Source organism: Anser brachyrhynchus, assembly GCF_964034855.1.
Source record: "Anser brachyrhynchus genome assembly, chromosome: Z".
In the NCBI taxonomy this organism is placed as follows: Eukaryota; Metazoa; Chordata; class Aves; order Anseriformes; family Anatidae; genus Anser; species Anser brachyrhynchus.
The window spans coordinates 3,947,632-3,973,967 of NC_137697.1; the positions used below are offsets into that span (position 1 = coordinate 3,947,632).

Sequence of the window (26,336 nt, forward strand, 5' to 3'; positions counted from 1 at the left end):
GGATATTTAATTCCAGCAGCGAGAATTGAGGCCGCATATGCTCTTAATTAGCAATGACCTATTAGATCATACCAGCCATAGGTGAAACCCCAGCCTCATTGAATCAATCAGAATACCGCCCTTATCTTCAATGAAGTCAGGATTTCACTTAATATACACAGTTAAAGGTCCGTTTGTAGCAAGTACTAAGCTAAATTCCTCCTAAAATTATATTCATGCCTTTCCTTTGAAACCCTGTCCTCATTCTGCTTTAAGTTAGCTACATTTCAACTCCCTACCAGCACCATTCCTGCACCGCTTACAGTTTCCCTAATAAACAGTGAAATGAGCTCTGATTACTTTCTCTCTTTGCCTCTGAATCCACAGAAAACCCCAACATAAAGGTTTTCAGACAGTCGTAAAGAAATAGCCACAGAAAGCAGACTGGCAAAGCTTTAGCAGGACAAAATGCTGTGATTGTGTGTTTGGCCTTTCTTATAGAGCAGAGTAGAGCACCTGTCGTTCCAGCAAGCAGTGCTGTCAGCCTTCACAAAAGAAAGTCATGTAAATGTCAAGTCATAGGTATAAAAACAATCCTTCAAAACAGCGTCTGTGTATCTGAAAAGCCTGCCTAGCTGTCACCAGCGAAAGTACCATAAGGAATGATGCAAAAGCCTGTTTAGGACAAACAAAGTTTCTGAACTAAATCCAAACTTCTGCAGTAGATCAAACTGCATAACTCTCCTTCAGCAGGAGAGTCGCATGCTCTTCAGAGAAGTGAACGCCTGTCTTAGTGCCTTACCCGGAATCACTGCTGCTTGGCTGAGAGCCAGCCCCATCCACAAGGTAGCCATCAAAATACCGTATGCGAGCCATCTTCTGAACAAACATCACCCCAATTAGGCTGCTATTTGGTTGTGATAAAGGCACAAATGAGCAATGCATCATCCCTTCTGAACCTGGCTCACCCAGAACAGAAGATTTCACAGTAGATGGGCTGCACAGTGAGTCAGGCTGGAAATGGGCTGCTGCTGCAGGGCTCGGGCTGAGCGTGCCGGCAACCACCTGCTTGCTAAGAAAAAAAAACCTGCATTTTCCTTCACTACAACTATCCATATATAAGCACCATCTCCTCCATATGAGTTTCCAGACGAGCAGGTAGGTGTTGACAAGAGCACCTTTCAGTAAATGAGCTGCAATTGCAAAAGGCCCTGTTCTGCACATGCCTTGCATCAGGGAGGAACCGTTTGCTGAAGACAAGTAACGATGTAGCAGAGGACGGGCACAGAAAGAGTGGGAAAGCAGGCACTCACAGGCTTTCCAGTGTGCCCTACTAACAAGACATTTTGAAGAGATGCCTAATTAGAGCAACAGATACTTAAGATTGCACTCTTGTGTACAGTTATTACAAAGAGCTACGTATACACAGAAAATCCATCCTCTAATTTTAATAATCTTTATCAGAATTGTGTGATGACTGAATTAGGCATTTTAGGCACAGATTACTATTGTCTTTTAGGGTTATACAGATCTGTTGGTGATGCTGTCTTAAAAATCTTGGGACTAGTGAACCTGTTGTCTGCAAACTCTAATGCCGTTCTTATTCCAAAAAGCCATCAGAGGCTCAGCGTGGTGGCACAAGCTCAGCACAGGTACAAGGCACAGCTCTAACACCATGGCGACCTTTATCTTCACATTGGTTCCCACAAACACAAACCTCAAGTGTTTTTTGATTCCTGTTTTAAGGAGTGATCAAAACATGTCAGAATATAGCTAGGTCTGCAACTATAACTATACATGGCATCTCAAATGCTCTCATACTAGGATCTTTTAAAATGGTGTCATATATTACCCCTTTTTTTATTTTGGAAACGCCCCTCCTGCTGCATCTTTGCACTTCACTGGGTGTTTTTTTGTGATTAAATCACATCTGTGGGGCACAGTCATCCTATGATTAAGTAGTATATTAATGATTTACTACTACTCTAGAACTCATCTATATTATATTGCTTAGTAAAATGAAAACACTGAGATTGTTTATTGATCTGCTTTTAAGAAATTCTTAGAGCCCAAAGAGAAGTAAATAGAGAAATAAGACTTTGGAGTTTCCTCAGATTAGTGGATTACCATACCCAACAGATGTAGATTTGACAAGGCATCTCTTGCTAAAGGTTAAAAAAAATATCATTTCTGGCCACTTACGTTACCTTGAATCCACTGAAGTTACTTATTTCATAGAGTGTGCTTGATGGCTAGTGATGGAAAAATTGGCTTCTTACTGCAAGTAAAATACAGACTGAGATACTTACCTGACAGAATACTGCTCTAAAAACCTTGGCCTGAGCTCCACAGAAAAAACAAACACATGCTGAAGATTTCCTTTCAACACATAGATTTTATGTAAATGCAATGGAACCTCCAAATACTGACTCAACCAAGATGTTTATGGAACATACAACGCTTTTTGTGTGTTCGTATGTTCAAGAAATAAAAAGGTATAGCTGAACTTCAACAAGAGGGAAACCACTACCTTGCTAAGAGGTGAACAGCTCTTTTAAAACCATTCAGTGAGATGCATATTTTGTGCTTTTGTTCCATCAGATACATATCTTGCCATCTTACAGCTACCACTGGCAAACAGAACGTAATTTATATTTTACCAATCTAAATAAATAACTGATCTTAGGTTTTGGAAGTCTGGCTCTGCACAAGTTTGTTAAAATCTGGAAATGTCTGTCCAAAGCTGCTGCCACCAGCGTCACTGTGACACTGTGGTGTGTGCTGTTAGAGGCTTGCATATATTTGTGTTGCCGAACCACCTCACTCCTAGTGAGTCTACAGACGGTACATAAATTTAACCCATCTCTTAGAGACATTACTGTCTCAGAAAGGATGCAAGACGTAGGTAGAGATTAAAGGAGCACAAAGTTAAAAAGAAAAAAAGGATTAACGAGGCATCGATCAAACAGGAGGGCATGTAGTTACATAAAGAGACAAAGTCTGACACTATTGACAGATGACTGAAGATACTTGGATATTGTTTTGTTTCAAACTTGTGTGTACTAGAAGCCAGACGTAAGCTTTTCCACACATAAAAGCTGATGATTTGTCACATCAGTTAAGTTATAATACTTCTCTCCCTAGGTCACTAGTGAGATGTTTTGAGTATGATTCAAATTTTAGTGGACTTGTTAGGCAGAGGCCGTCCTTGTGGTCAGTGGAAAGAGACGGATTACTTTGAAACTAATGAAAAACTCTGAAAAAAGGGCTCAAGGATGAGAGACAGGAAAGACACAGACAAAATGGAAGCAGGATCCACCGGGACATGACTCAGTGGTTCCAAAAGCCAGAAGGAATTAGGGAATGTGGTAGGAGTAAATTGCTAGAAGTTCATGCAGCACCAAAGAAAACATTGAGTTTCAAGGAACTGAAGGAGTAAAGAAGAGGGCATGGCAGATAAAATAAAACTAGAAGTGTCAGTGTGACTTTCTGCAGAGCCCTGCAGACTGATACCTTAGACAAGTGGCCTTTGAAGGAGGGTTTCAGAGAAGCAACAGTGACAAGATCTGAATGAGCAGCAAAGATGCTGATTTGGATGAATTATTTTGAGGGCAGGGCATGAATATTGAGCAGCCAAAGAAGATTTTACAGTAGTCAAGGTGCAGGATGAAGGACTGGAGCAAGGAATAGCATTTTAACTCCTGACAAACTAGTGGTACATTTTTGCTGCAAAGCAGAAGGAAGCTGCAGTAGTCGTCAGCAGCCCAAATGTGTATGGAGAAGGAGAATGACCCGAGGTTACAAGTCTGAGTGACAGAGAGGATGTGGTGTTATCAAAATCAGAAGTGAAGAGAGATTCAGAAGAAAAAGTAAGGAGTTCTGTTTTGGCCAGATTAGGAATGATCTGAAGGCAAAACAACCAGGATTATGTGTCAGGGAGGAAGTCAGATATGCAAGACTAGATGGAACAGAGCAGAAGGTTTAAGAGTTATTGGCAGAGAGATGATAGCCAAATCCGTGTAACTGGATGTTGTCATCCAGGGATATGGGCACAGAAATCTCCAGGCAAATCAAGGAATGACTAAATCCCTTCCCTGCCACCTCACAGAGTTTCGTACCTAGTTCCAAAAGAAATTATCTAAAATAGTGCTGCAAAAACATGCATAAAAAACCCCCGTCTCTCCATAAAACCGAAAGATCAGACTGTTTCTAAAATTAGGGCAACCACTAAATGAAAGTTAACCCGAACAATAACTTTAGCTAAACTTCAGGTCACATGCATTTAATATAATGAGATGAAGAATATGAAAAGGCCATTCATAATGGAATTCATCGAGTTAGGAATGCCATGCTTAGCTGCCTTATAACATATAATTAATGATCCTATAAAAATCCAGCAGTACGAACTCTCCCGGCTGCCCGCAGAACTGTTCTTTATGCCAGGTAGGGCAAGCAAGCATCTGCTTCCACAAATACTGCCCTTTGAGAAGCTGAAAAGCTTTCTTCCCCTGTTCCATCGGGGACCACATTGCCATTTCCATGACACACTGAGCTTTGAACCGTTACCCAAATCAGACTCTAGCATTTGGCAACCCAGTACACATCTGTCATGATAGACTGGTTATTGGTGAAATGTTAAAGAAAAAGTCATTAACTCTTTTCCATTGCTTCTAATGTGCCACCTTCCTCCAGATTATTTATAATCCCCACTAAACCCATCCTCTGTTTATAGTGTTTTAACGCAACAAAGGAATATATACTGTCTGGAGATCTGTCTTGCTTTATACCACTCCCAACCATTTGGTACAACAAAACATGTTCTCTCTCCATCAAAAGGCCTGATCCCTCCTGAAGCCTTGATGCTCAGATTCAAGGTTAAAGGATTAAGGTCTGAAGCATTGAGTACCAGAGGAAAGGAAGCCAAATATCAAAAGAAACACAAAAATCAATCCTCTTCACCACAGGAGCAGTGTGAAGAACAAATCAGCTGGGCTGAATCTAAAATTTTCTCTGCGTGGCTCTCAAAAATTAGCACTGTTACAAATGTAATGGGTAGTTCTGCAAAGCCTCAGCACCCATGCAATGCCACAGAGTTCAGCTCAACCCACCAGCACGGTCTGGAAAGTTTTATGTCAGAGCAATTCAGCTGCAAAAACACCGAGTCCACTTCAGAGAAGGTGAGAGCTAGAGAGGAACGAGAGCACGCGTGCCGTTATCTTTATATGTAGTCTGTATATCTGCAAGTGACAGAATCTAATATTTACCAGAGTTTGCCTTTTGCTTCAATTCTCTGTGTGCTGAAGCACAGCCAAGGTCACCAGAGGGGTGGGGGAGAGGGTTTAGCTTAGTGCAGCTGCAATCGTGACCAGAACGGTAGGGTACAAAGGATTTCTTGCTTAACTTTGTAATACCAATAGCTTTTGTTCTTAGTCCTGCCCCATCAGTTCGGATATAAGCTTTTAAATGGCGTGAAAGTTGTTCGGGTGGGTTTAAAACCTCCTAATTTAAAGCTACCTTCCAGAACATTTTGTTTCGCAAGATTTTTCTTAACTAGTCCAACTTACAAATTTCTGGGACATATGAATATATAGATTAACATATGAATATATAGATTAAACAACATTTTCTCTTCATCCAAGATTACATTTAAAAATAAAAAGTAACAAAATGATATGTTTGAAAAAGTAATCCACTCCAATTTATAAAAATAGCATTCAGGTTTTCAAAATTCATTTCAGGCAGTAAACTAACAGTGTGTACATTTTCCTGTAAAGGAGGCATCTGCAAATGACTTGCAAAAATGTCTCTCACTGTCTGCAAGTGTTGGCAAGGAACAAACTCCTTCAGGAGATACATGAATTTTAAATATTTTAACCCAAAGAACAAAATCTCCAAGCATTTTCAGTTCTGATATTACAGAACCATACCCATGTAAAAGACTGGCAGAAAATGCAAGATTTGTGCAAATATCAATGCATTCAAGTTTTAGTAAGCCTATTTTCACTGACTGCCATCCTTAGAAGTGTTTGTAACACCAGAATTCCTGTGCTTTTTGAAGACTTCACCTACAGGTTAGCTCCAACTGCCTATGAAAACTACAGTGGTAGCTCCCACTTCCATCTTATGCCTCAAGTCTATCAACAGGCTTACTGCTCAATGTTTCTTTGGACCGTAATGGTAATGATGTAATATGGCTGTGTGCTGCATACATGATCATGAGAACAGAATCAGCATAATTCAGGTAAACGTAAAACAGCTTAACACCCTGTCACAGTTCAAAGCAAGCCTGAAAATGAGATTAGCGAAGCAACCAGGTCAGCGGAAATGAGCTGCTCCTCACTCCCCAGTCTGATAAAGATCACTATCTGCCTTAAAAATATATATAAATATAAATATGCATACTTAGATATGTATATAAATATTCTCATATACATACATATATATATACATATATATATATTCTCTCTTCCTCTCATTTAGCAACAAGCTTTTAGTTATCACATCAGAACAAAAGCTTTCACCCTGAACAAGAAAATCTACTACCTTCAGAGTCCGCATGGGGCACTAATGAAGCAAAAGCATATATCTAACTCCAAATGTATGCTCCTGTTATGGCACAATCAGCTCTAGCTGCTGTCAGTTGGAGAGATGCTCATTCTATACGTAGCCAGACAACTCCACCAGAGAAAGGAAAATTCACGTCTGCAACTAAATCAGCATTTGCACTACAGGCAGATCCATAAGCACATTTTTTTACTGGGCAAACTAGTGTTTGCTCTGCAAATATCCCACCTAAAAATGATACAAACTTCAGTATAAAATAATGTGGAGTAAGAAAGTAACTTGGGCATTAAAAGGAGCACTCACAAGTGAGTAAGCAGTTTCCAGACACACGGACTTTATGGGCCATTTGTAAGCACAGTTGATTTCAGTCCGATTTAATGTGCCAGTCTGCTGAAGCAGTGAAGAGATGAGAGAAAAATAAATATCTAACAAACTGTGTTCAATACATTCAGAAAAGTTGGCCAAATACTACACAGCGGCACCTCAAGAGACCAAAGACAGCTCGGGGACGAACTGAAGGCTGGGAGCTCTTGGCCAACAAGCCAGTTCTGGCACTGGCGATGGTTTCTCCTCCAGAGGCTCGGGACATGGATAACGGGAGGTGACGCACGCCGTCATGAAGAAGAACTGACTCCAAATGTGAGATAAAATGAGCACTGCCAATGCTACTGTAAATCCTGGTTCCCTTCAAGAACGGGGCAATGGGGACTGCACGAGTCAGGTGGCAGAACCCCATGACTGCGTGTGATTTTTATTTTATTTTTAAACAAGTTGCTGTAGGGGGTTTTGGGTGAAAAAAACAGCATATGCCTGGAACAGCAGGGGGAGCTGCAAGTCTGTGTTCCTCTGCATCTATATTTAATTGCATTGACTGTTTGGACAAAACCACAGAAGTATGCTTGTACATCACTATAGAAAGATGTCTGTATGTCTAACAAGCAGCAAAAGAAATCGAGTTCATAACAAAGCACTAAACAAGGAGCAAAAGATAATTGTCACCTTCTCTCAAGATAATAAAAATAGTTACACCATAAACATAAAAATCTTCTAAAAGACCCCTGACAGCATTCCCTCCTGGAACTATCACCATAGCAATGAGCATTCAAACAGAGGGAAAGTACTACTGAATCCTGTGTTGGATATTTTCAACTAACTAAAAATACAAACTGGAGAAAATACACACGGGTGACATAGGCTGAGGCACACAAACGTAAAAAGCCCTCAATGAAATTAAAGGTGGCAAATTACACCTGCAAATCTTTAATAATCTGAGAAAGAAATCCTTTAACCAGGTAGTATACACCGAAAGGGTGCCTGCAGACAACTGTAAACCCCTCCGATAGCTGCTGTATCCAACAATTCCTATTTATATCATTTTGCACAGGTCAGTGTAGAGGTGCAGCTGCAGTATTGTGTGAAATCCGAGGAAAGGATGCATTTAGAGAGAAGGCAGTTAAAGCTGTACCGGTGGAGCTGTATAGGTATGCCTAAGAACTGGATAAGCAGGAAACATTGTAGATTAAGATTTAGGCACACAGCACAGCTCTGGAGGGAAGGGGGCTGCTTGCAAAGCAGTAAACCGTATCTTCTCAAGTTTGTGCTATTAAACGGGTCTTATTTTCATGACATCCAGATCCAAAGTTGAGATTAAATAAGGGAGAGAGGGGTGGATTGTTTTAAAATTCCTCTCCCAGATGCAGACGTCAGGAGCACACACAAAAGCAGGTGCCGGGTGTATTGATCCTACTGAATACGCATGGAGTGGGTACTTGAGCATGTACCAAGCATCTGCGTCTGGGAGATGGAAAGCGCTTTGTAAAAGGCTGTTTTATGCTAAACAAATGCATCAGGTTATGTTTTTATTTTGAATATTTTAAAGCATCTTGCACACTGGGGCAGACTTGAAAAGAAATTATACAGACAACCAGACAACTTGCCATTAATTGTACAAGTTACTATCTCCACAGCTGAAAATTGGCTGTGGGCTCACTTAGGAGCACTCCAAGCTACTGAAAACCATCCTCAATAAAACCTGCTCTGACTGCTGCACCTCAGAGAACTGGAGATCCTGCATCTGAAGACTCTTCAGGTCCCAAGCGCTGGCCCAGCTGTATGCAGGCAAAGGGACAGACACATTTCTTCTCAACAGCTCCTCGACATACCCAGCAGGGAAGCGACAAATTCAATGCTGCAAATTTATCCTGGGCCAGTCCAAAGAGACTGAGAAGGACAACACTTGCTGACTTGGATAATGAAGAAAACATAATGGGGCATTCAGAAGAGAAAATGAAAATTTGGCTATAGCTTGTAGTACTCCCCAAGGTGAAAGTTTTCTTTTCCACAAACAGACACACTATGACCAAACACTGCAACAGAAATCAAACTCGGTACTGTATTTGCTCCTGGAATCTTTTTTGCTTTTTTCAAGCAGGGAAAAAATTAATCCCTACAGGAGATGACAAGATGCCTTTTAAAGTACATATCTCATTTCTGTCTACAATTACCTTTCAATAGTCTGGCACAGCTGCACGCTCCTATTTGCTTTTTGTTTTTCATTAAGGGCTCCTCTATTATTTGTACCCATCCTATAGCATTTATGCCTGGCAGTGATGTACATTCCCTTGCCTACGATTCTTCCCACAGATAGTAGAGAATAAATTGCAATTAGATTTTCGTAATTGTAGATAATTAACTCAAAATGAGCTGTTAATTATAAAAAACTATGTTTTTCAGTTCTTGATTATATTATTTATTTTACTTCTAAACTCCGTATCTCACTTCAGCAACTTTAGTATTTTAAAGGACTTTCACCACTTCCTTTCAAATATCAGGATATTTTTAAACTAAGTTTTGCTTATTTGAAGGCTGAAATCAAGTTTCATGCTGTGAGGTTTGCTAGAGGAGCTCTTATGTATGAACTGGAAAGTCAGAGAGTGCTGGCTTTCCATTAGGGTTCTGATAGCATTTGCTATATTTGCTATAACAAGAACCATTTGGCAGATCAATTAAAGAATCAAGTGTTAAAAAAAAGAAGTCAAGAATACATTCCTACCATCTCTTCATCTTTTCTAAGCCTTAGCCACATACTTGCACACTCTCTACTGAAGAAAACATCACAAATTAAAATGCGTAAAAGAGATAAATGGACTTGTCTTCGTTTGCCTCTTTCAGCCTAACATTAGAGTAAATTATTTAGGGAGCATTCATCTGGTAACCTTTGCAAAACCAAAGATGGCATACAGGAAGAAAAACTTTCAATTGTTATGCTGCCAAACTTTGGAACCAGCTGGCAAGCCAACTTGAGACTACACAAACGCATTTTAACCTTGAAAAATTACAGTAAATTAAACCAGGGGAATGAACAGAGGGCGGGGAACCTTTTGAAATCCAGAACTCTAATTCTGTAAACATCACAGTTTTTTCTCATTTTCTTTGCTAAGCTATGTAGATTTTTGCAGGTTTGTTGGTAAACTGTTGGCAAGAAGTCCTACAGATGTTCTAGGTTACATCTTTACTCCAAGGGTTTAATGCTACTGCATATTAATGTCACGACTCTCTCTCTTTTGTTAGTGATCCCACTTTGATCACGTCAGTCTGTGTGAAAATGAAATAAAAAAGCTATCAAAATACAACGAGGGATATACCAGCAACTCATAGCATCAAAACACCTGGTTAGGCAATGAAGCACTCTAAGGAAAGTAACAACTTCTATTCTTCTGGAGAAAGAAGACTTACCAGTCTTCTGCCTTCCCTTTGTAGTGAAGAGGGATCTCAATAAAATAAAATAAAACCAGTATCCTTTGAAGTTAAAAATATAAAAATAAAGTATTGAACCCTTAGTTTATAAACAAACATTTCTTCTGACATTCTCATACTAGAATTAGAAGAGCTTATGATTTAAAAACCTTTTCTCTTCATGGAAGAGGGGGCCACTCAAAGATCAGCTGCACTTCTTGTCCACCCAACAGGATGCTTGGGTTGACAGAACAGATAGTTCAAACGCAGAACATAATACTGCGTAGAACAGAAGTAGCAACTTCTCGAGAATGGGGTGAAAACTCTATCAAATCCAGTTCCAGTTTGTTGTTTTTCTAATAGGCTTGAATCTTCTTTCAGTGGAAACATGAAATACAACTGGATGGAATAGGAAGAAAATATCGTGATCAAAGTTTTAATTAGCATGCAAAATTGAGATAAAGAGATAAAAATTGAAAGTAGAATTAAGATAATAATTTCAGTGGTAGTTAGCACTGATTGTACTGGAGCCAGGGTGCAGCACAGTGTTGTTTAAAAAACAAGCAACTATCACCAGTGGTAAAATGTAATTTCTGTCTCAGAGTTAAAGGCTAATATATTTTTACAGCAGGTCCAAATCAAGCCTAAAGAGATGTTCTGATATGATTTGAAAAATAAGAAGCAAAACCTAGAGTAGAGAAAGAAATCAAAGATTCTGTGAAAACTCCAGCTTGCCCTGGGCTAGGTTAGGGTCCTTAAGACATGATGCACACAATCTCAGAGCACTACAGGAAGTCAACAACTAAACCCTGAGTGATAACAGTTCAGCGTGTAATCCATAAAAATCAACAGCCAAGGAATTTTATTTTTTCTAGGAAAAAAAGCTCTTAATCTGAAACAAACACATGAACAAATACACTTGGCAGCCAATAGCACACTGTCAAGAAGATATACCAACACTGTGTGAAGTACTTAAAAGAAAATAGAAAAAATACCTTAGTCCCATGCTGTTGCCGTTCATCATCAGAGCAAGTTCTCCAGGTGCTTCATCAATGGGCACATCTCCCAAACCAGGTACGTGGCCTCTAAACCTGAAAAAGTAGAGGTAGCTGTTTACGCAGCTGGTCAAATCACCACAAAAGGAATTTGCCCCAAAAAGGGTGAGTTGTGTGTCTAGTAGCATGGCTATTAATCGTGTTTAATACAGAAGCTTTCACAACTGTTTTCATGCTTTCAAATGTACTTTTGTTTTGTAAGGTTGACTTATGTACAGTGCCTTTCCTTCTGAGGGTTTCCACTGGTAAAAAGATCAGAAACTTTTCATTTACCGATTTCAAAGGATCTGTTCCCTTGAGAAAAATGGTCACAGCACCCAAAACAAGCATCCCTCTTTGGCTCAGATTACAGCTCCATCATCACCTGAGCTCCAAACATCATGTAAACTGCACAAAATGTAAAAGGTGTTTGAGGTGGTTGTGTCTTCTGAAACTGTGGGCCCACAGGTGACGCTCCATTTTTAATACATTACCCCACCTTTTTCTTTCTCTCCAGTAAAGACCGAAAAAATCAGCAATAGAGGTAATTTTCCCTCTTTGTTTGAATAAAATTGCTGTTTCCAAGATTACCCAGATTTGTCTATATTACCAAGAAAGAATATTTTGTCATTTCTGGAACTCTCCTTTATTCTGGTGTGGTTGGCATCAGTGGAAGTCGCTGAGCTGCCACTTTCCCTGCACGCACACCATTTTTGACAGCTGAACAACTATTTCACATCCAGAGAAACTGCAGACTGAAAGTACTATGCGCACTTTAGGCTAAATAGGGAAATGTGGGGAATTAAAATGCAGTTATGATGCAGCATGGTCAAAAAAAGGATCAATTCATACTTTAGCTAAAAGAGAAGAGTTAATAGCCAATAATTACAAATGGTCAGACCTTTTACTTGTCACTCAATGACAATACTTCCAGCAGCTTAAAATGGACCTTAACCAGCACTCCAACCATGCAGAAGAACAGACAAAAATAAACACTACTTGGAAATGGATTTTTGTTGTATGTTTTTTTTAAACTGTCATGATGTTAAGAGATGAACTAGGTTAGAGCCTCCCGCCAAGGAAGCAAGGGGTATTTGAGCTTAGCTAAACAAATTTTTATTGTTTGTAGCACATAAAATTACCCTGTTATCAAGTGGTAAAGAATTATATAGCCAGAACTGAAATATAACTGAGATGGTTAAGAGATTTACCTGTAAATATCAAACATTTCATTCTAAAGAGACTGAGTATTTTTTCAAGAGCAAGCAGACTATATCTATCTAGTTGTGTTTCTTAGAGACAAAATGGCAAATGTGCATTCACCTGCACCTCTGAAAAGAGATTGCAAAAACAGTTCTAGTGCTCAGACTGATCACATATGATTTTTTCATAGCCTTTTAAAAGTAAATAGAGCTCTGCAAACCTTTTTTTTTCTGGACAAAAAAAAAAGGCTAAAATAGGCACAATGGCATTAACAAGCACATCATTACAGAGATATTATGTTTTTTTCTGGGCAGATGATGCCTCAAAGAAGGCTGAACATTATCCATTAGAAACAAAACACCAAAACCCTCAGTCTGTATGTCCTTCATATTCTACTTGTTTTTCATACAGAGGGATGCATACATAGAATTAAGCTATTTGATGATTAAGAATCCATCTGTTCCTACTTATTTCTCACCTTAGGTTATAATCCTTTGTTTGTGACCTCAGCCATTTTCACACACATAGTTGTGATTGTCTCTGATAAAACAGACATTTTAAAAGCTAAACAAACACACATATTTCAAGAGTCTGAGAAGAAAACAAAAGACCACAAAAATTACGGTATTCTCTTTTAGAGTGTAAAAAGTAACCAGTGGGGCTGGGATTAAGAAAAGAAAGTGATATATTCCTCCGTAGTGATTATAATACATGCATGTAGGAAATGGGTCAAGTATTGCAGACTCTTGTGGGATGCTGTCAGCAGTTACCACATTAAAATAGTATTGAAATAAGCATTCTTCTGAAATTCTCCTATTGTTTCTTTTAAAAGACTGCTAGATTTTCCCATTCCTTTCCCTTCCTAATGCTGAAACACTAGTATTCAACTGAGTTACACTGGCTAATTCAACTTTTTCTTCCACGGCTTTAACCCATTCCCCTCCACTGTTCCTCTCTACTCTATGTAACACATGATAGCAATAAACCAGTTTTTTCCCAATTGCCAGAGTCCCCATTTACGTTGTCAGGAAGGTGTTATCTCACCTTCTGCAATCTCAAGGGCCTTTCAAGCTACATTCCATATTTCTATGGTTTTTGCCTTTCACTTCTTCTAGTTTTCAAGCAGGTCTTATGCCACAATCTTGGCATTTACCCCTGCACGAAAATCACTGAAAAGAAAATGTCCATTTTTCACAGGGCTCCCTTTTTTTCCACACACACATATATATATACTCATACAAATATATGTATAAAATGTATAAAACTATCTTAATCTTTTCTATAAAAGACATTTCTTCCAGTCCCTACCTAGCAAGGTGCACTGTTTCAAAACTGCCCTCTGCAAAGACAGAAGAGGAATGCCACATCTATGTCATCCACGCTCACGTTGCTCCCTTGCCAAATGTCTATTCCTTAAAATGCCTGCACTAAGATCAAGCTCTCATTTTCTTCTACTGCTCCTCTTTTCCTACCTAGTCTTTTAGAAATGCTTTTCTTGTGCCTTTCTTTCTACCACATACTGTTTTCCTCTGCTGCTTTCCACAGCTGTCATGCTGGTTCCCAACAGTATATGCTAATATACTAAAGTCTCCTCTCCTCTAAATCACTGTTAGAGGGTACTTATGCCACAGGTATTGCCTTATTTTATAAATTCCATTTTTCCATCTTCCCCTTGCCCATGTCTTCATTATAAATTTTTGAATTTATTTTTTAAAATATAAATCTCAAAATCACCTGTTATAATCCATACGGGATTGGTGTAACTGCTGTTGTTTTAGGAGCAGTTTTGCTTCTTGTTTAGCCAACAAATGTTGGAGACGTTCCTTTTCAATTTCCAGCTCCATTTTCTGCAGTAGCAGCTGCTGCCTTCTTTCTTCAGACAACCTTTTAGCTTGTTCTGTTTCTTTAGACCCTGGATCCACGCTGTCATTCAGCCCAGAAACTCGAGAGAGCCTGGAATAATCACAGGTTTTGTGAACAGGTCCAGAATGTCTTTTAGGAACCTCGCTGACATGGTGGCTGTCTTGCACACTACCTGAGCTCCCTACATGCCTGCAGGCACAACCACAACTCATTTGTGGAGGGCACGTGCTCTGAAATTCATTTGCTTTCTGGTCCATCTCCTGAGCTGGTTTTACACGGTGAGGGCTTTTCTGCTTGACTGAGGAAATCATATTGTTACACTTTCTGTGCAAGCCATTTTCCACTGAATATTCCTTCAGACATTCCTGACGGTTGTAATGGATTTCAGTCCCACAATCGTGATTATTCCTGCACGGCTGAGACAACACTACACGGCTTGGGCTTCCAGCCTTTGGTGCTCTGCTGTTTTTATAACAAGTTTGTGGTCCCCTAATGGCTAAGTACGAACCATCTAGTTCCAAAGGTGGCTGTTGGCATGAGGCCTTCTTACTGGACACCTGCAATAAGAGAACAATTTCTTGTGAATTACCAAATTTTATATTTATTCATTAATGTCATTGGTTAAACACGTTACCTCAGGAACAGACTTGCTGCATCATGCTGCTGGACAGACAGCCCAGCTTGACAAAATGTTTATCAAAAGACAGACATGGACCTGCTATCAAATATACATTTCATTCAATCTACACAAGTATAATAAATGTAAAACTACTGCCTGCAGGATCCTCAGCATAAAATGAGTCACTTCAGAGTATCAAGTAGTTGTGAGCATCTAGGGTTACATAAAATCAACTTGAAGAGTGGCAAAAAACATTAAATGTTAATGTTTGAAAATGTTTAATTTTGAATACCGAGCCAAAAAATCCATTCAGCCACTATAAATACTCTTTGATTGGCCATTACACAGCAGGAGATTTGATGTAAAACATTTCACCTTGCACTGAATGGGATATTACTTACTGCTGGAAATTTGATGAGAGTTTTTGAAATATCTTTACAGAAACACAGATAAAAACCAACTACTTTCTGTAAAAAATGGTTGTACATCAAAAGCTGTCATTTAAATACAAAACATGTTTAAATTCAGCTATAAACGTAAGTGATTTTTCAATTAAGCTGGGCAAGTGATTATACTCTGATAAAACTCTGAAGAAAGAAAGCAACTGTAACTCACATTTGTCAACCCAATGCAAGCAAATTCTAGTGGTTTTGTTATATTCATGGATATCGTGCAACAGGCATCAAAATCCTACTTACATCCCGGAGCACTACGGTTCATCTAAGCAGTTAAACATTTGAGATGTTATACACATCGGAACAGCAGTGAATCAGGTACTCACATTTCTTTTGCTAGACCTGTGCATTTATTTCAGTAACATACTGAATATAAAATCCTCCGACCTTCAGAACTTTTCAGAGATTATTTTACCTTTTTTTTTTTTTTTTTTTTTAATTACAGAAGCGGGTTTGTTAAAGATAATGAAACCACTTCAGTGAAAGTGGTTTAGCAGTGAAATTTGGTATCCACAGATGGTGAGAAAAGTACTACTTGCACTCTAGCAACACTTACAACAGATAGGGATGGTCCAGTGGTACAGTGAAAGACAGCCAGCAAGCATCACTCCAGGGGAACTTAAGGATGCAAGCAAGCGTCCAGTGATGATTAGAAGAGAGATATAATCCAAATCTATGCAGTGTTTATATCTATAATTTAAATTCCCTTTTATAAATAAACAAAATACCAAATATACTCTGCTGCCCTTCAAGACAACCAATTACAAGTTTCTTGTAGACTTCACAGAATGTAAATTAACATGGATTAGCACCTGAATACTGATATTTCATTATTTCTACTTTTGTGGATATAAAAATATCCTCTCTACCATGTGATTGAAAGCCAAGGATGTCATGTTTTGCCACAAAGGGCCCCAGGAGTTGGAGGCATTTGCATTAATGTCAGTGCTAAATGTCTGAGGAAAGGCTGGTGTTTGGACTGGGTGAAAAGTGCAGGACATTAAAATATTTTAAAGTTGGAGGGGCTGGCAGGGCAACTGAGCAGAAATGCAACATGCTGCCAAAAAGACGGAGTTTTGTTATTTATTATTTGTAGCATGCCATCCTTGTCTGCAATATTTTCTAGACAAATAAAGGCTACAAAGCCTATTCAATCTAAATTAGACAATACATAAAGGGATGACCAGAAACGGGAAGAGATACAGAAAACAGAAAGGAGGAGAACCTTGCAATCACATTCTGTCTCTCATTTCCCATTTTCTCTCATTCACCTGCTTTTGCTGGCACAGCATTTAGGGCAACAGCACAAAGAGGGCTTCAATGTGTTTAGTGGCCCTGGCCCCCAGGACAGCAGAAGAGGGCAGATCCAAAGGTTTTTATAGAGGATGCTATCAGAGCTGACAGATTAGGGTGGTCTACAGAAAGAATACACTTCACCTTCTACAGCCCATAAACAGAAGTTTTTCTTCTTTTTTTTTTTTTTGTTCTGAAACAAAAAAAAAGGCGCAAAACATGGAATGACAGAATTTCTTTATTTTAGCATTTTTTTGTTGATGGAAGACACAAGAGATTGTTAAGAAATCTAAACACATGAAGATGGTACAAACTAATCATCAGGAGCGGATTTAAGAATAAAGGCCCACATCGCAAATTAACTTCATGGCTGAGACTCCATTAAGAGTCCCTGAAGGCCCTAAAAGAGAGGTACCAGTTAGCATTTGTTGACCTTGGCCGCCATTAAATCTGCCCTGATGGTCTCAGAAATGGCATTGACATTTAAAGACTTCATAACAAGGCAGAGAAACTTTAATGTTATTTCACAGCTACAATATGTTTGCAGGGGGGGAAATTCTCATTAATGTCATCGAATGCGAGTGGGGTTTGTTCATTCCTTTAGAAGAAGGAGGTCATATTACATAGAAGATTGAATTCCAGTTTCACACGCCTTTGAAGGCTCCTCAGTGCTTTGCAAGGTCTAACCCTAAAGAAAAATTAACTACTGGGAGTCAGAAGCTAGCCAGAAATTGTTAAGTAATTTGTATTTTTCCATTAATGCTTTAACTCAAGACTACATTTGGATATAGGTTGCAGGGAAAATAGCCTGACTATTGTATTTATGAAGGATCATACGACCACAACATTCCATGACAAACCTGTAAGATGCTGGTCAGGTAAAAGGGAGAAGTAAAGAAAGAAAATCTAAATACTCGCCTAGTACCTTGAGTCTAAAGACTCACAAGCATGAGGAATTAGGCAATTTTACAAGCTGAGCTTAAGGAAGATATTACCTACGGGACGCATGGAAACCGTGGCGGACCATGATGGAACAGCTGTGCTTTCCCCTCTGTGGAGCTCTTCCACACTTGCTGTATGGTATTTAAAGCTACAACTTCCTTTAACTGAGGCTTAAACAAACAAACAAACTCAGACAGCTCCTTGCAGCATACTGCAAGGCTTGATCAGACTAATAATAAGACTTGATCAGATGTGAAACTCTTGCATGGAAACCAAGAGATATTAAAAAAACAGCTCAAATAATCTTTATAAAGGTTGAAAAAGGAAGACAGGTGGGGAGTTCTAAGAAATCTTTACTGCAATCCCAGTAATTTTTGCTCAGGGATTCAGAGCAAAGCTTAAACAAACATCCAGCCCTTAAAACTTCCGACAAACAGACAAACAGCACGCCAGCTTTATGCATGCAGCATTAGGATCTCTGCAAATTCTTCCTGAACGCCGCTTGTGTGCTCTGCAGCGTTAATAGGCAGCGCTGGTAGAGGAGACGCGTTCAACCACTGATTCCAGCACGCGGGGCTTTGTCTGGCAAGGGCTGAGCTAGTAGCGGATCAGACCTTACAATCTCCGCACAGGCAACGTCCCGACAGATTTCACTGGTAGGTTTGCATGCACAAAATATGTTTAAGAACCAGCCCCACATCATTAGCTCAGGAAGTCTTGCGCTCAGAGGACAAAAGCTATGGTCCTTGCATACACTGGGAGAAATACAGTGGCGGTAAGGTTAACAGCAAAACGCCTACGGATGTCAGCAGGGTCAGAGTTTAATCCATAGTACCTGGCTTTACAGTTCACAGCTGAGACACATTTGAATGCAGGTAAAAAAGAGACAATCAACTAAAATTGCTCTTGATGGTATTTTGTGCGCATTTCCCTCCAGATTTTCATCTTGGGTGTTTCTTTAGTTGGGGAGAAACAGGGAAAGGAACATGCAAGTTCAGTGTGTGGGGCAGGGAGCCTGAAGGAAGTCAAGAACGCACAGAAGCAGCAATCAAAAGAGAAGTACAGGGATTTAAAGATGTTTCAAGATGAAGGAAATGTTTCAAAATGGGCAAATGAGAGACTACCACACACAAGGACACCTTAAAGAGTGTCAAGGGCATTAGCGACCTAGCTGACACACTCATTACGGCATATACATCCTAAACCTGGAACTCGGTCAACACCACGCACTGGTGATGTATGGGTCTCATCTGAATAAAGCTTGGTTTGGGGTTTGCAGATCTATCCACAGAATAAGCACTTGCTCTTGTCACTGGAATAAGGAGAATATATTACAAATAAGCTCAGGTAGGCTATCGGGGCAACAGAAAAGCCATTTTAAGAATGACTATTTCAAATGATAAGACTATTTGAAGTGCATTACTAGTGATTAAGGAGCTATTCTTTCCAAGAATCCATAAGAATTTATCAAGAATGTAAAAAGGTAAAGATTATAAAGTAAATTAGTAGGATATATTGAAGTCTATCATTTCTTTTTTCCTTTAAATCGTATAATCCTTTATTAAAATCTCTACCATAAATAACCTAATATCAGTCATTACAAGGTGCCCAGTTAATGATTCGGCAACTGTCTCTGTCAGTACCTAAGATAGATGCAGTGGATAACTCAGAAGGTAAGCTGACCATTTTTCAAGAAAGAAATAAAGCACCATTTTCTGTAGTAATTATGTATAGCTATGATTGCCACATTGCACTGAATAAAGCAAGTGGTCTCAAGTCAAAGAAACAATATGTGAATGACAGTCACAAGCCTGTATTTTTCCTGTAAAAATCTACCGAACTCAATATACTGAACAGGTGTAGCAAAACAAAAATAAAAATAGGATCACATCACACAAAAAAATGAATCTATAGCTGCTAGCTGACAGCAGAGGAACACCTCCTATGTTTCTGCTGCCTTTAATTCTTTTTTTCTCCCCTTTGTTAAGAGGGTTTGAGCTGGGATGCCAGGTGCACAAAAAACCTGCATTCAAAGTGGCATGTGAGCATTTGCTGGCACTTAGCTATAAGTGTATATTTTGCATTCATAAACATGCCACCCTTCTCTCCAGCTACACAAATATTGTAGATAAACTCTAACAAATGCTTCCATTTCAGACCAGCAAACTGGTTTTACACTGGCTGATAAGGCAGTCATTAATAATACAGTGCTCCAAGAAAACCTAAGTGAGGCGTCTCTGCATTTAGTCTTGGAAGTCACTGTGAGCAGAATGCCCATTAAGCCCAAACAGTAGCTACACATGGCAATGCAATAGCTGACCACTAAAATTAAGCAAACATGTTTGCTTTCAGAAACAAAACTACACCAGACCTGTTTGCACTACAGAAAAATGCCGCTATACTAATCTTGACAGCACCGGGTCTAACTATTAACATTCAATGTGCTGCCAACATTATAAAAACGAAAAATCACAATCTTGTGACTTCAATTTTTTACTTCTGCCCTTTATTTTACTGAAGAATCAGTAGTTCAAGACCTAGATAAATATTTCAAAAACTATACTATTTGTGAGCAGAGCGGGTCACTACCATTTCCCAGTGCATTTGGAGTTCATGTGAAATAAGGGCAGAAGAGTGATGAGCTGCATTTTTAACACGGGCATACACAGAATAGTTGTCTAGCTGATAGGGAATGCGTAATGCAACATCTGCACAGTACGCCTTGCCAAAGCCCCATCCCAAATAAATGTAGTGCATTCTCCCTAGTGCAATTAACTCTCATACTCTGGCAGGTTTTGCTAGAAGATCATCAAGGTAGATTACCTTCCAGCATATGAACTAAATACTTACAGGTGTTATATCATCAGTTATTACTTACAAACTTCTGCATTTAACAAGACATCCAGGCAAATGAATGATCTAATTTATGAATTATTTATAAGAATTTCACAGCATGCTCCTGGCGTCATCCATGGCCTTTTCCAGGTCATATGACACCAATTAGAGCTGAATTTTAAATTATTCAATAACCTGAACTCTCTTGTCATTTAACATATAGATATCAATGCAGTAAACAAGTTAAGTCTAATGGGCCCTGGAGGTTTGCGTTCCTCCGCCCATCAGCAGCAGAGGCTGTACGCTACCGCTGGAATAGAAAATAATAGAATGCAGCAGTCAAAAACATTTGCAAGGTTTTAATAAGTTATTTTGGCTCCCTTAGGGATTTTAGTATAACTTACAAGCACTGAATCTAAAACATATTAAAGTCCTTAGCTATGTGCTTTTAAAACAAAATTAGGACATAGCAGAAGAGCAAGTCTGACACTAACCCTAATTTAGGCCCTTAATTTGAAATGTAGTGGAAATTATGGAGTAAGCAAGATTTACTATACACAACTCATTACCTTCAGGCTCTCCTACAGTATAGCCAAAAATAGCCCCTCTCCCAACACATCTACACCTGTCTGTAAAGATAAGGCTATACACAGGGAAATGGAAATGTTAACTTAACAGCTATCGGTTGGCAGGTATACCTTGCACTCCTTAGCAATTGGACTTCCACCATTCTTCGGTCCTAAAAACACTGTGGTGATCTCTGCTAGAAACACACCTGAAATTGGGTATCAGCTTCAAGATGTGTAACTGCGGAGGAAAGATTTAAGGAACTGTGTGACATGTTATAAAAAAAAGAGAGGAGATAGCCTCCAAAGCACAAATGTAATAGAAGACAATTTAAAACCATTGTTTTCCGTGATGACTACAAGAAGATGTCAATGGCAAAGATAACCAAGATGAACAGCACAATCAGATAACTCATTCCACTTCAGTCTGCAAGAAATGCAGAGCAACCATGCCAGATCCTGGCTCCAAATCAGTTGCCCTCAGATATCTTCTGAGCCTGTGAGCATGGCTGTAAGACTGAAAGGAAGCATGCAGACCCTCTTACCTACTGCTTATCTAACCTAAAGAAGTCCAAGATGCATGCCTGAAAACGTCTGAGACTGGCTGCAGCTCAACACAGGCTAGCACCAACTGTATTATTTTTTAGTATCCATGCCTCAGCTTTCTGAACACTGCTGAATTAAACCCTAGACATGCTCCCACAGACAGCTCCTTGCAGCCCCCTGTATTGGAGAACCCAGTGACCCCACTCATCCACACACAATTTCCTTTACACTCTCACTGTTCAGCAAGGATTCAAAAAATTCCTGAGCAGTGTACATCTGCAAGAGGAAAAGATGGAAAGGGGAATGTTTGATTTATCCTTTTAAACACTAGCAAGAAGTTCTCAAGCTGCTGCTGTCAAGATGAATGCCAAAAACCACAACGATGTTGAGAAAACATCATGACAAATGCATGACAGCACACCTATCCAAATTATCTAGCTACATCAGGAAGAATAAGGATTTAGATAAAAGAACAAAGCACTGGGTATCTGCTCCCCAATCTTAGCATGGGAAGGGGCTGCAAGAAAGCATTTATATATATATATACTTTTATATAAATATATGTGTGCATATGTGTTTGTTTGTGTTTAAAACTTTTTAAGAAAAATAGCAGAGGGAGGGAAAAAAAGACAACTGCTTAATCTCACAGCACACATTTTAAGAACATACAAAAATAGCTATAAGGGATTTTATTTTGGTTAGCAGCCAGCAGATTTAGTTTCATTCCTACACTGGGCAGCATTTGATTATTTCACATTAAGGTTAGTAACACGTTGGATGATAAGAAGGAAGTTCATATTGGTTTTCATTAAAGAGTAATATCCACCATGTATTTGGTCCTTCAAGGTAACTTTTTCAAAGTTATTTTAAAAAGAAAACAGTTTTTTACTTGGAATCACAAGTTTAGCATATCAGCAACTACACATGTTCCCAGCTACTGCCAGTCTCTTTAGAATTCAATCAACATTTGCTCCAAAGTCATGCTTTCATAGCTCCAGACACAAGACAAAAGGGCAAATATACTGTGACCCTTCTAAATAGCCCTGATTACTGTGATCAAACAGAAACCAGATACTTATGTGGATAAGAAGGTGTAGAGTTTGATGTGTGAAGCTTACCACAGGAGTAGACGTTGAATCAGCATTTGCCAACATGTACCTCGCCATGACAGCCAATATCACCTTTCCCCTGTATTTACAGTAGGGATAACTGTGGTACCCATTGGCCAGTGATGAATTTTAAGTGCCAGCCACTGTTCACTCAGAAAGATTACCAGCAAGTTTTACTTCCTTCAGAAGCTGTGTGTCTCCTACAGAGTCCCTGGGTACGGACACAGCCTTTGAAATTTGCTGCGTGAACAAAGAAAGAAGATGGAAGACATTTAAGAATTAAAAGCATGTGCAGAAGTAGCAACAGCATTTCGGGGAAAAACATACAACTCGAAAGTTATTTACATAATACAGAAATCCCACAAAGGCAAAAACAGAGGATCTTTTGACTTTGAAAGAGCGGAAAGGTGTGCCCAAGTGAGATAGTTCTGTCAGGAGTGTCCTTGCAATACAAGCCAGCCAGCATTTAGATTCTGCTAATGATCCCATCTCTGGGAAATAATTCATAAAAAGTAAACAGTAATTTTCATGTGCCTGCCCTTTTGATCTTACATTTGTAGGGAGTATCCTGAGGCTAGCTGTGGGCGCCCCCGTGGCTCTGGCTGATTGACCTCTAATCTGCCCCTCAAGTAACGATCATGCCAAGGAATGACAACAAGAGTTGCACGTAAGCAGACATTTCAATGCAATCCCATTAAAGACAGGCTGACTCACTTCGTCTTTTCAAAGTAGTAGTTGCACTTAGAAGAAATAAAAAGCTTTTTAGAAGGACTTTTCATTTTGTAATGACGCCGTACCTCAGAACAAAGATTGGAACAACACCCCCACCAAAATCCAACTAGTACATCACTTTATATTAACTGGCCAGAAGCTAGTGCAAGACAGAAAAACAGGCAGCCCTGTGACTTGGTGTTAAATAGTTTCGATAGTCAAAAATTAACAAAGTCCTTGAGACAAGTCAGAACCACTGATGCTTCACCTCTCCACATTTCAAAAAAAGTGTGTATGCCACATATCAGGAAAGTTCTCTAAAGGCGTAGACACTGACTGCTCACTGTCTCCTCTGCTTTGAGACAACAGCTTGCACACGTTAACCCCACACCATCCCGCAGTAAACACAAGATGGCATATATCAGGTAGCTTACGTCTCTGTCACTAGGAATGAAGCTAAGAGGTAAAATGGCCAGTCCACAGCCGCTGACATGCAGAAACTTGCTGTCATTGCCAAGGTGGCTAAACTACCAGGAACAACTTCTTTAAACAAGGGAGTAGGGAAACTACAAGTTAGCCTGCCAGAGTACACAGAAATGGAAGCACAGACTATTTCTGTTGTATAGTGACACTGAGAAAAGGTGTATATTCTCAGCACACTTAAGTGAAGAATGCAACATATGGATGGATGAACTGGTAGACAGGTAACTCTGGAGGTGCTGCCAAGGGGCTTAAAAGGCTAAGAGTCTTCTCTGGATGGTGACAGAGCTCCATCGTGGGCAGACGTTACACATATATTATGCTTCCAGTTCCTGCTTCAGTCTTTCCGTAGTTTACACACCTGTTTAATGAGAGAGCTGTCAGATTCTCTTGCATTAACAAGCACTCCAGTTCTATTGGAAGAAAACATCTCAGTTTGCAATTGTACAGAAATACAGTTACATATTCCTATAGTTATATAGAAAGCCCATGGAAGTGCAAAGGGCACTCTGCACACGGAAAGGACATGGACATTTTTGACTAAGAACTTGTGTATCCAGAAGTTTTGTGCAAAATACAACGACCCCCTGTAGAAGGTCCCCCCAAGCTGATGCACAGCATGATACCTCAATCTGTCACCCAATTCGAGTCTCTGCATCGGACAGGTGTGCCCCGAGACCTTTGAGCAACAGAGGCAAACTGTCTCACTTGAGTCTGGGAGGTTGGGCTCTCTGTACATGAAAGTTCATCATCCTCTTGGCATACAGGCTGTGATTCCAGCGAGAAGTGAAATGTTTTCTATTTGGCAGACTTGCAGTATCTCAAACAGATACATACATTGACTAATGAAAAACTGCAGGAGAAGTTGAGTCAAGGAACAGGAGCAGGCACAGAACAAATAGCAATCTCCCATTCCCTGGTGGTAAGCCAGTTGTTTCCTTTTGTAGCCCACCATGCCTCAGAATAGTCTCGGCACATTTGAAACACTAAGTAGGATGCCCTAGAAGACTTTCCTTCTGTGGCTGAGATTCCTTAAGAGCTGAGGACATTCTGCTGTGGGTTTAGTACTGCTGCAGGTAGACAGCTGACAGGAGCAAATGACCTCTGATATATCAAGCTACAAAGATCAACTTCCTCTTGACCAGTGGAAATGATCTTTTATAGTCCTGCTTGACGCCGTAAAGTATAGCAATGGTATCACAGTTATTATTTGCATAAAATGGTCCTAGATGTGGTGTAGAGCAGTTTGACAGTCCATCCTGATGGGTTTCAGCTGCAGAATATTGATATAAAGGCTCTACTATCGTTACCATAGGCCATTAGGTTGTCTGAATGGACATCCATCACTACCAGCTTGTGTGAAGGAGAACATTAAGTTAAAAGGGCATGACCAAGCATAAATTGAGAGGCCTTCCACTACTGCAGGACAGCAGTGACCTTGTGAGGCAATCGCCTTCATTCTGAGATACTGCAGTCTGGACAGACAGACCAAATAAAAGCCATCCAGAGGTTTACTAGAGGTAGTTTAGTACAGAAAAGCTCATAAGTGTCAGTATTTTCAACAGCCTGAATGAAAATCCTTGCAGAAAGCTGGCATTTGCCATAAGCACACAAAAATACGCAGAAGAACTAAACATTTTCAGAGACTTACGTTAATAGTTAACAAAACGCTATGCCCTGCTTGCAAGTCTTAAGGACAGGAGACAGGGAAGGACTGTTTCCAACTCTGAACCTCTTAGTACCATCTCTGCAAGTTAAAATGGAGATGTAGAACTTCTTTTGCTATAGAACAATAACTTTATTGTGCTGTTCCGACCTAAGAGCACCAGCCCTACAGCTATGAACAAATGTTATGTACCTCTTCTGCTCTCTTTCCAACCAGCACCGTAACATTTGTCCATCTTCAAAGTTTGTGTGGTTTTTCTAAGGGAACTTATTTTCACAGGGAAAACTGTAGAAAGTTTATATTTTTGTATTTCACTTTTGCTTGTTTATCGTTCCCCCATTTCTGAACTCAATCTGTATAATCGTCTGCACAAATGATGAAAGCAGAAAACAGCCTGTGATGCCAAGAAGTATTGATTTTGGAAGTTGTGGCAAAATTCTAATGCAGAGTGGAAGGTTCCTAGGCCACTCCTTTGGATAGAGTTGGTTAATAAATGTATTCTGAATATCATGCTTAAGCCTTCCTTATTCCATCTGAAAGAGCTGCACTTCAGCTCTTCTTCTGAAGCTCTGGATTCAACAAAGAATAGCAAAGCTTTGAGGCTGAAAATCTCTAAAACCACTCACTGCCAACTTTGATGGGAGCAGAATTAGGTCAACAGTAAAATTCTCTCCCTCCAGAAACAGAGTTGAACCATCCAGTTGAACACAAAGAAATTTTCACTGTGTGTTTCTAC

General features: G+C 39.6%; 1 protein-coding gene across 9 annotated transcripts in view; it reads right to left on the reverse strand.

Annotated features, from left to right (window-relative positions):
- Window positions 1–26,336, reverse strand: part of KIAA1328 — a gene marked incomplete at its 5' end in the record, with an annotated part of 172,929 nt that overhangs the window by 43,404 nt on the left and 103,189 nt on the right. For all 9 annotated transcript variants that reach the window (XM_080574750.1, XM_080574751.1, XM_080574748.1 and 6 more), the window contains 2 exons: window positions 11,274–11,369; window positions 14,250–14,935. In XM_080574750.1, coding sequence (XP_080430876.1) covers window positions 11,274–11,369; window positions 14,250–14,935 — 782 coding nt within the window. The remainder of the gene's footprint in view (window positions 1–11,273; window positions 11,370–14,249; window positions 14,936–26,336) is intronic.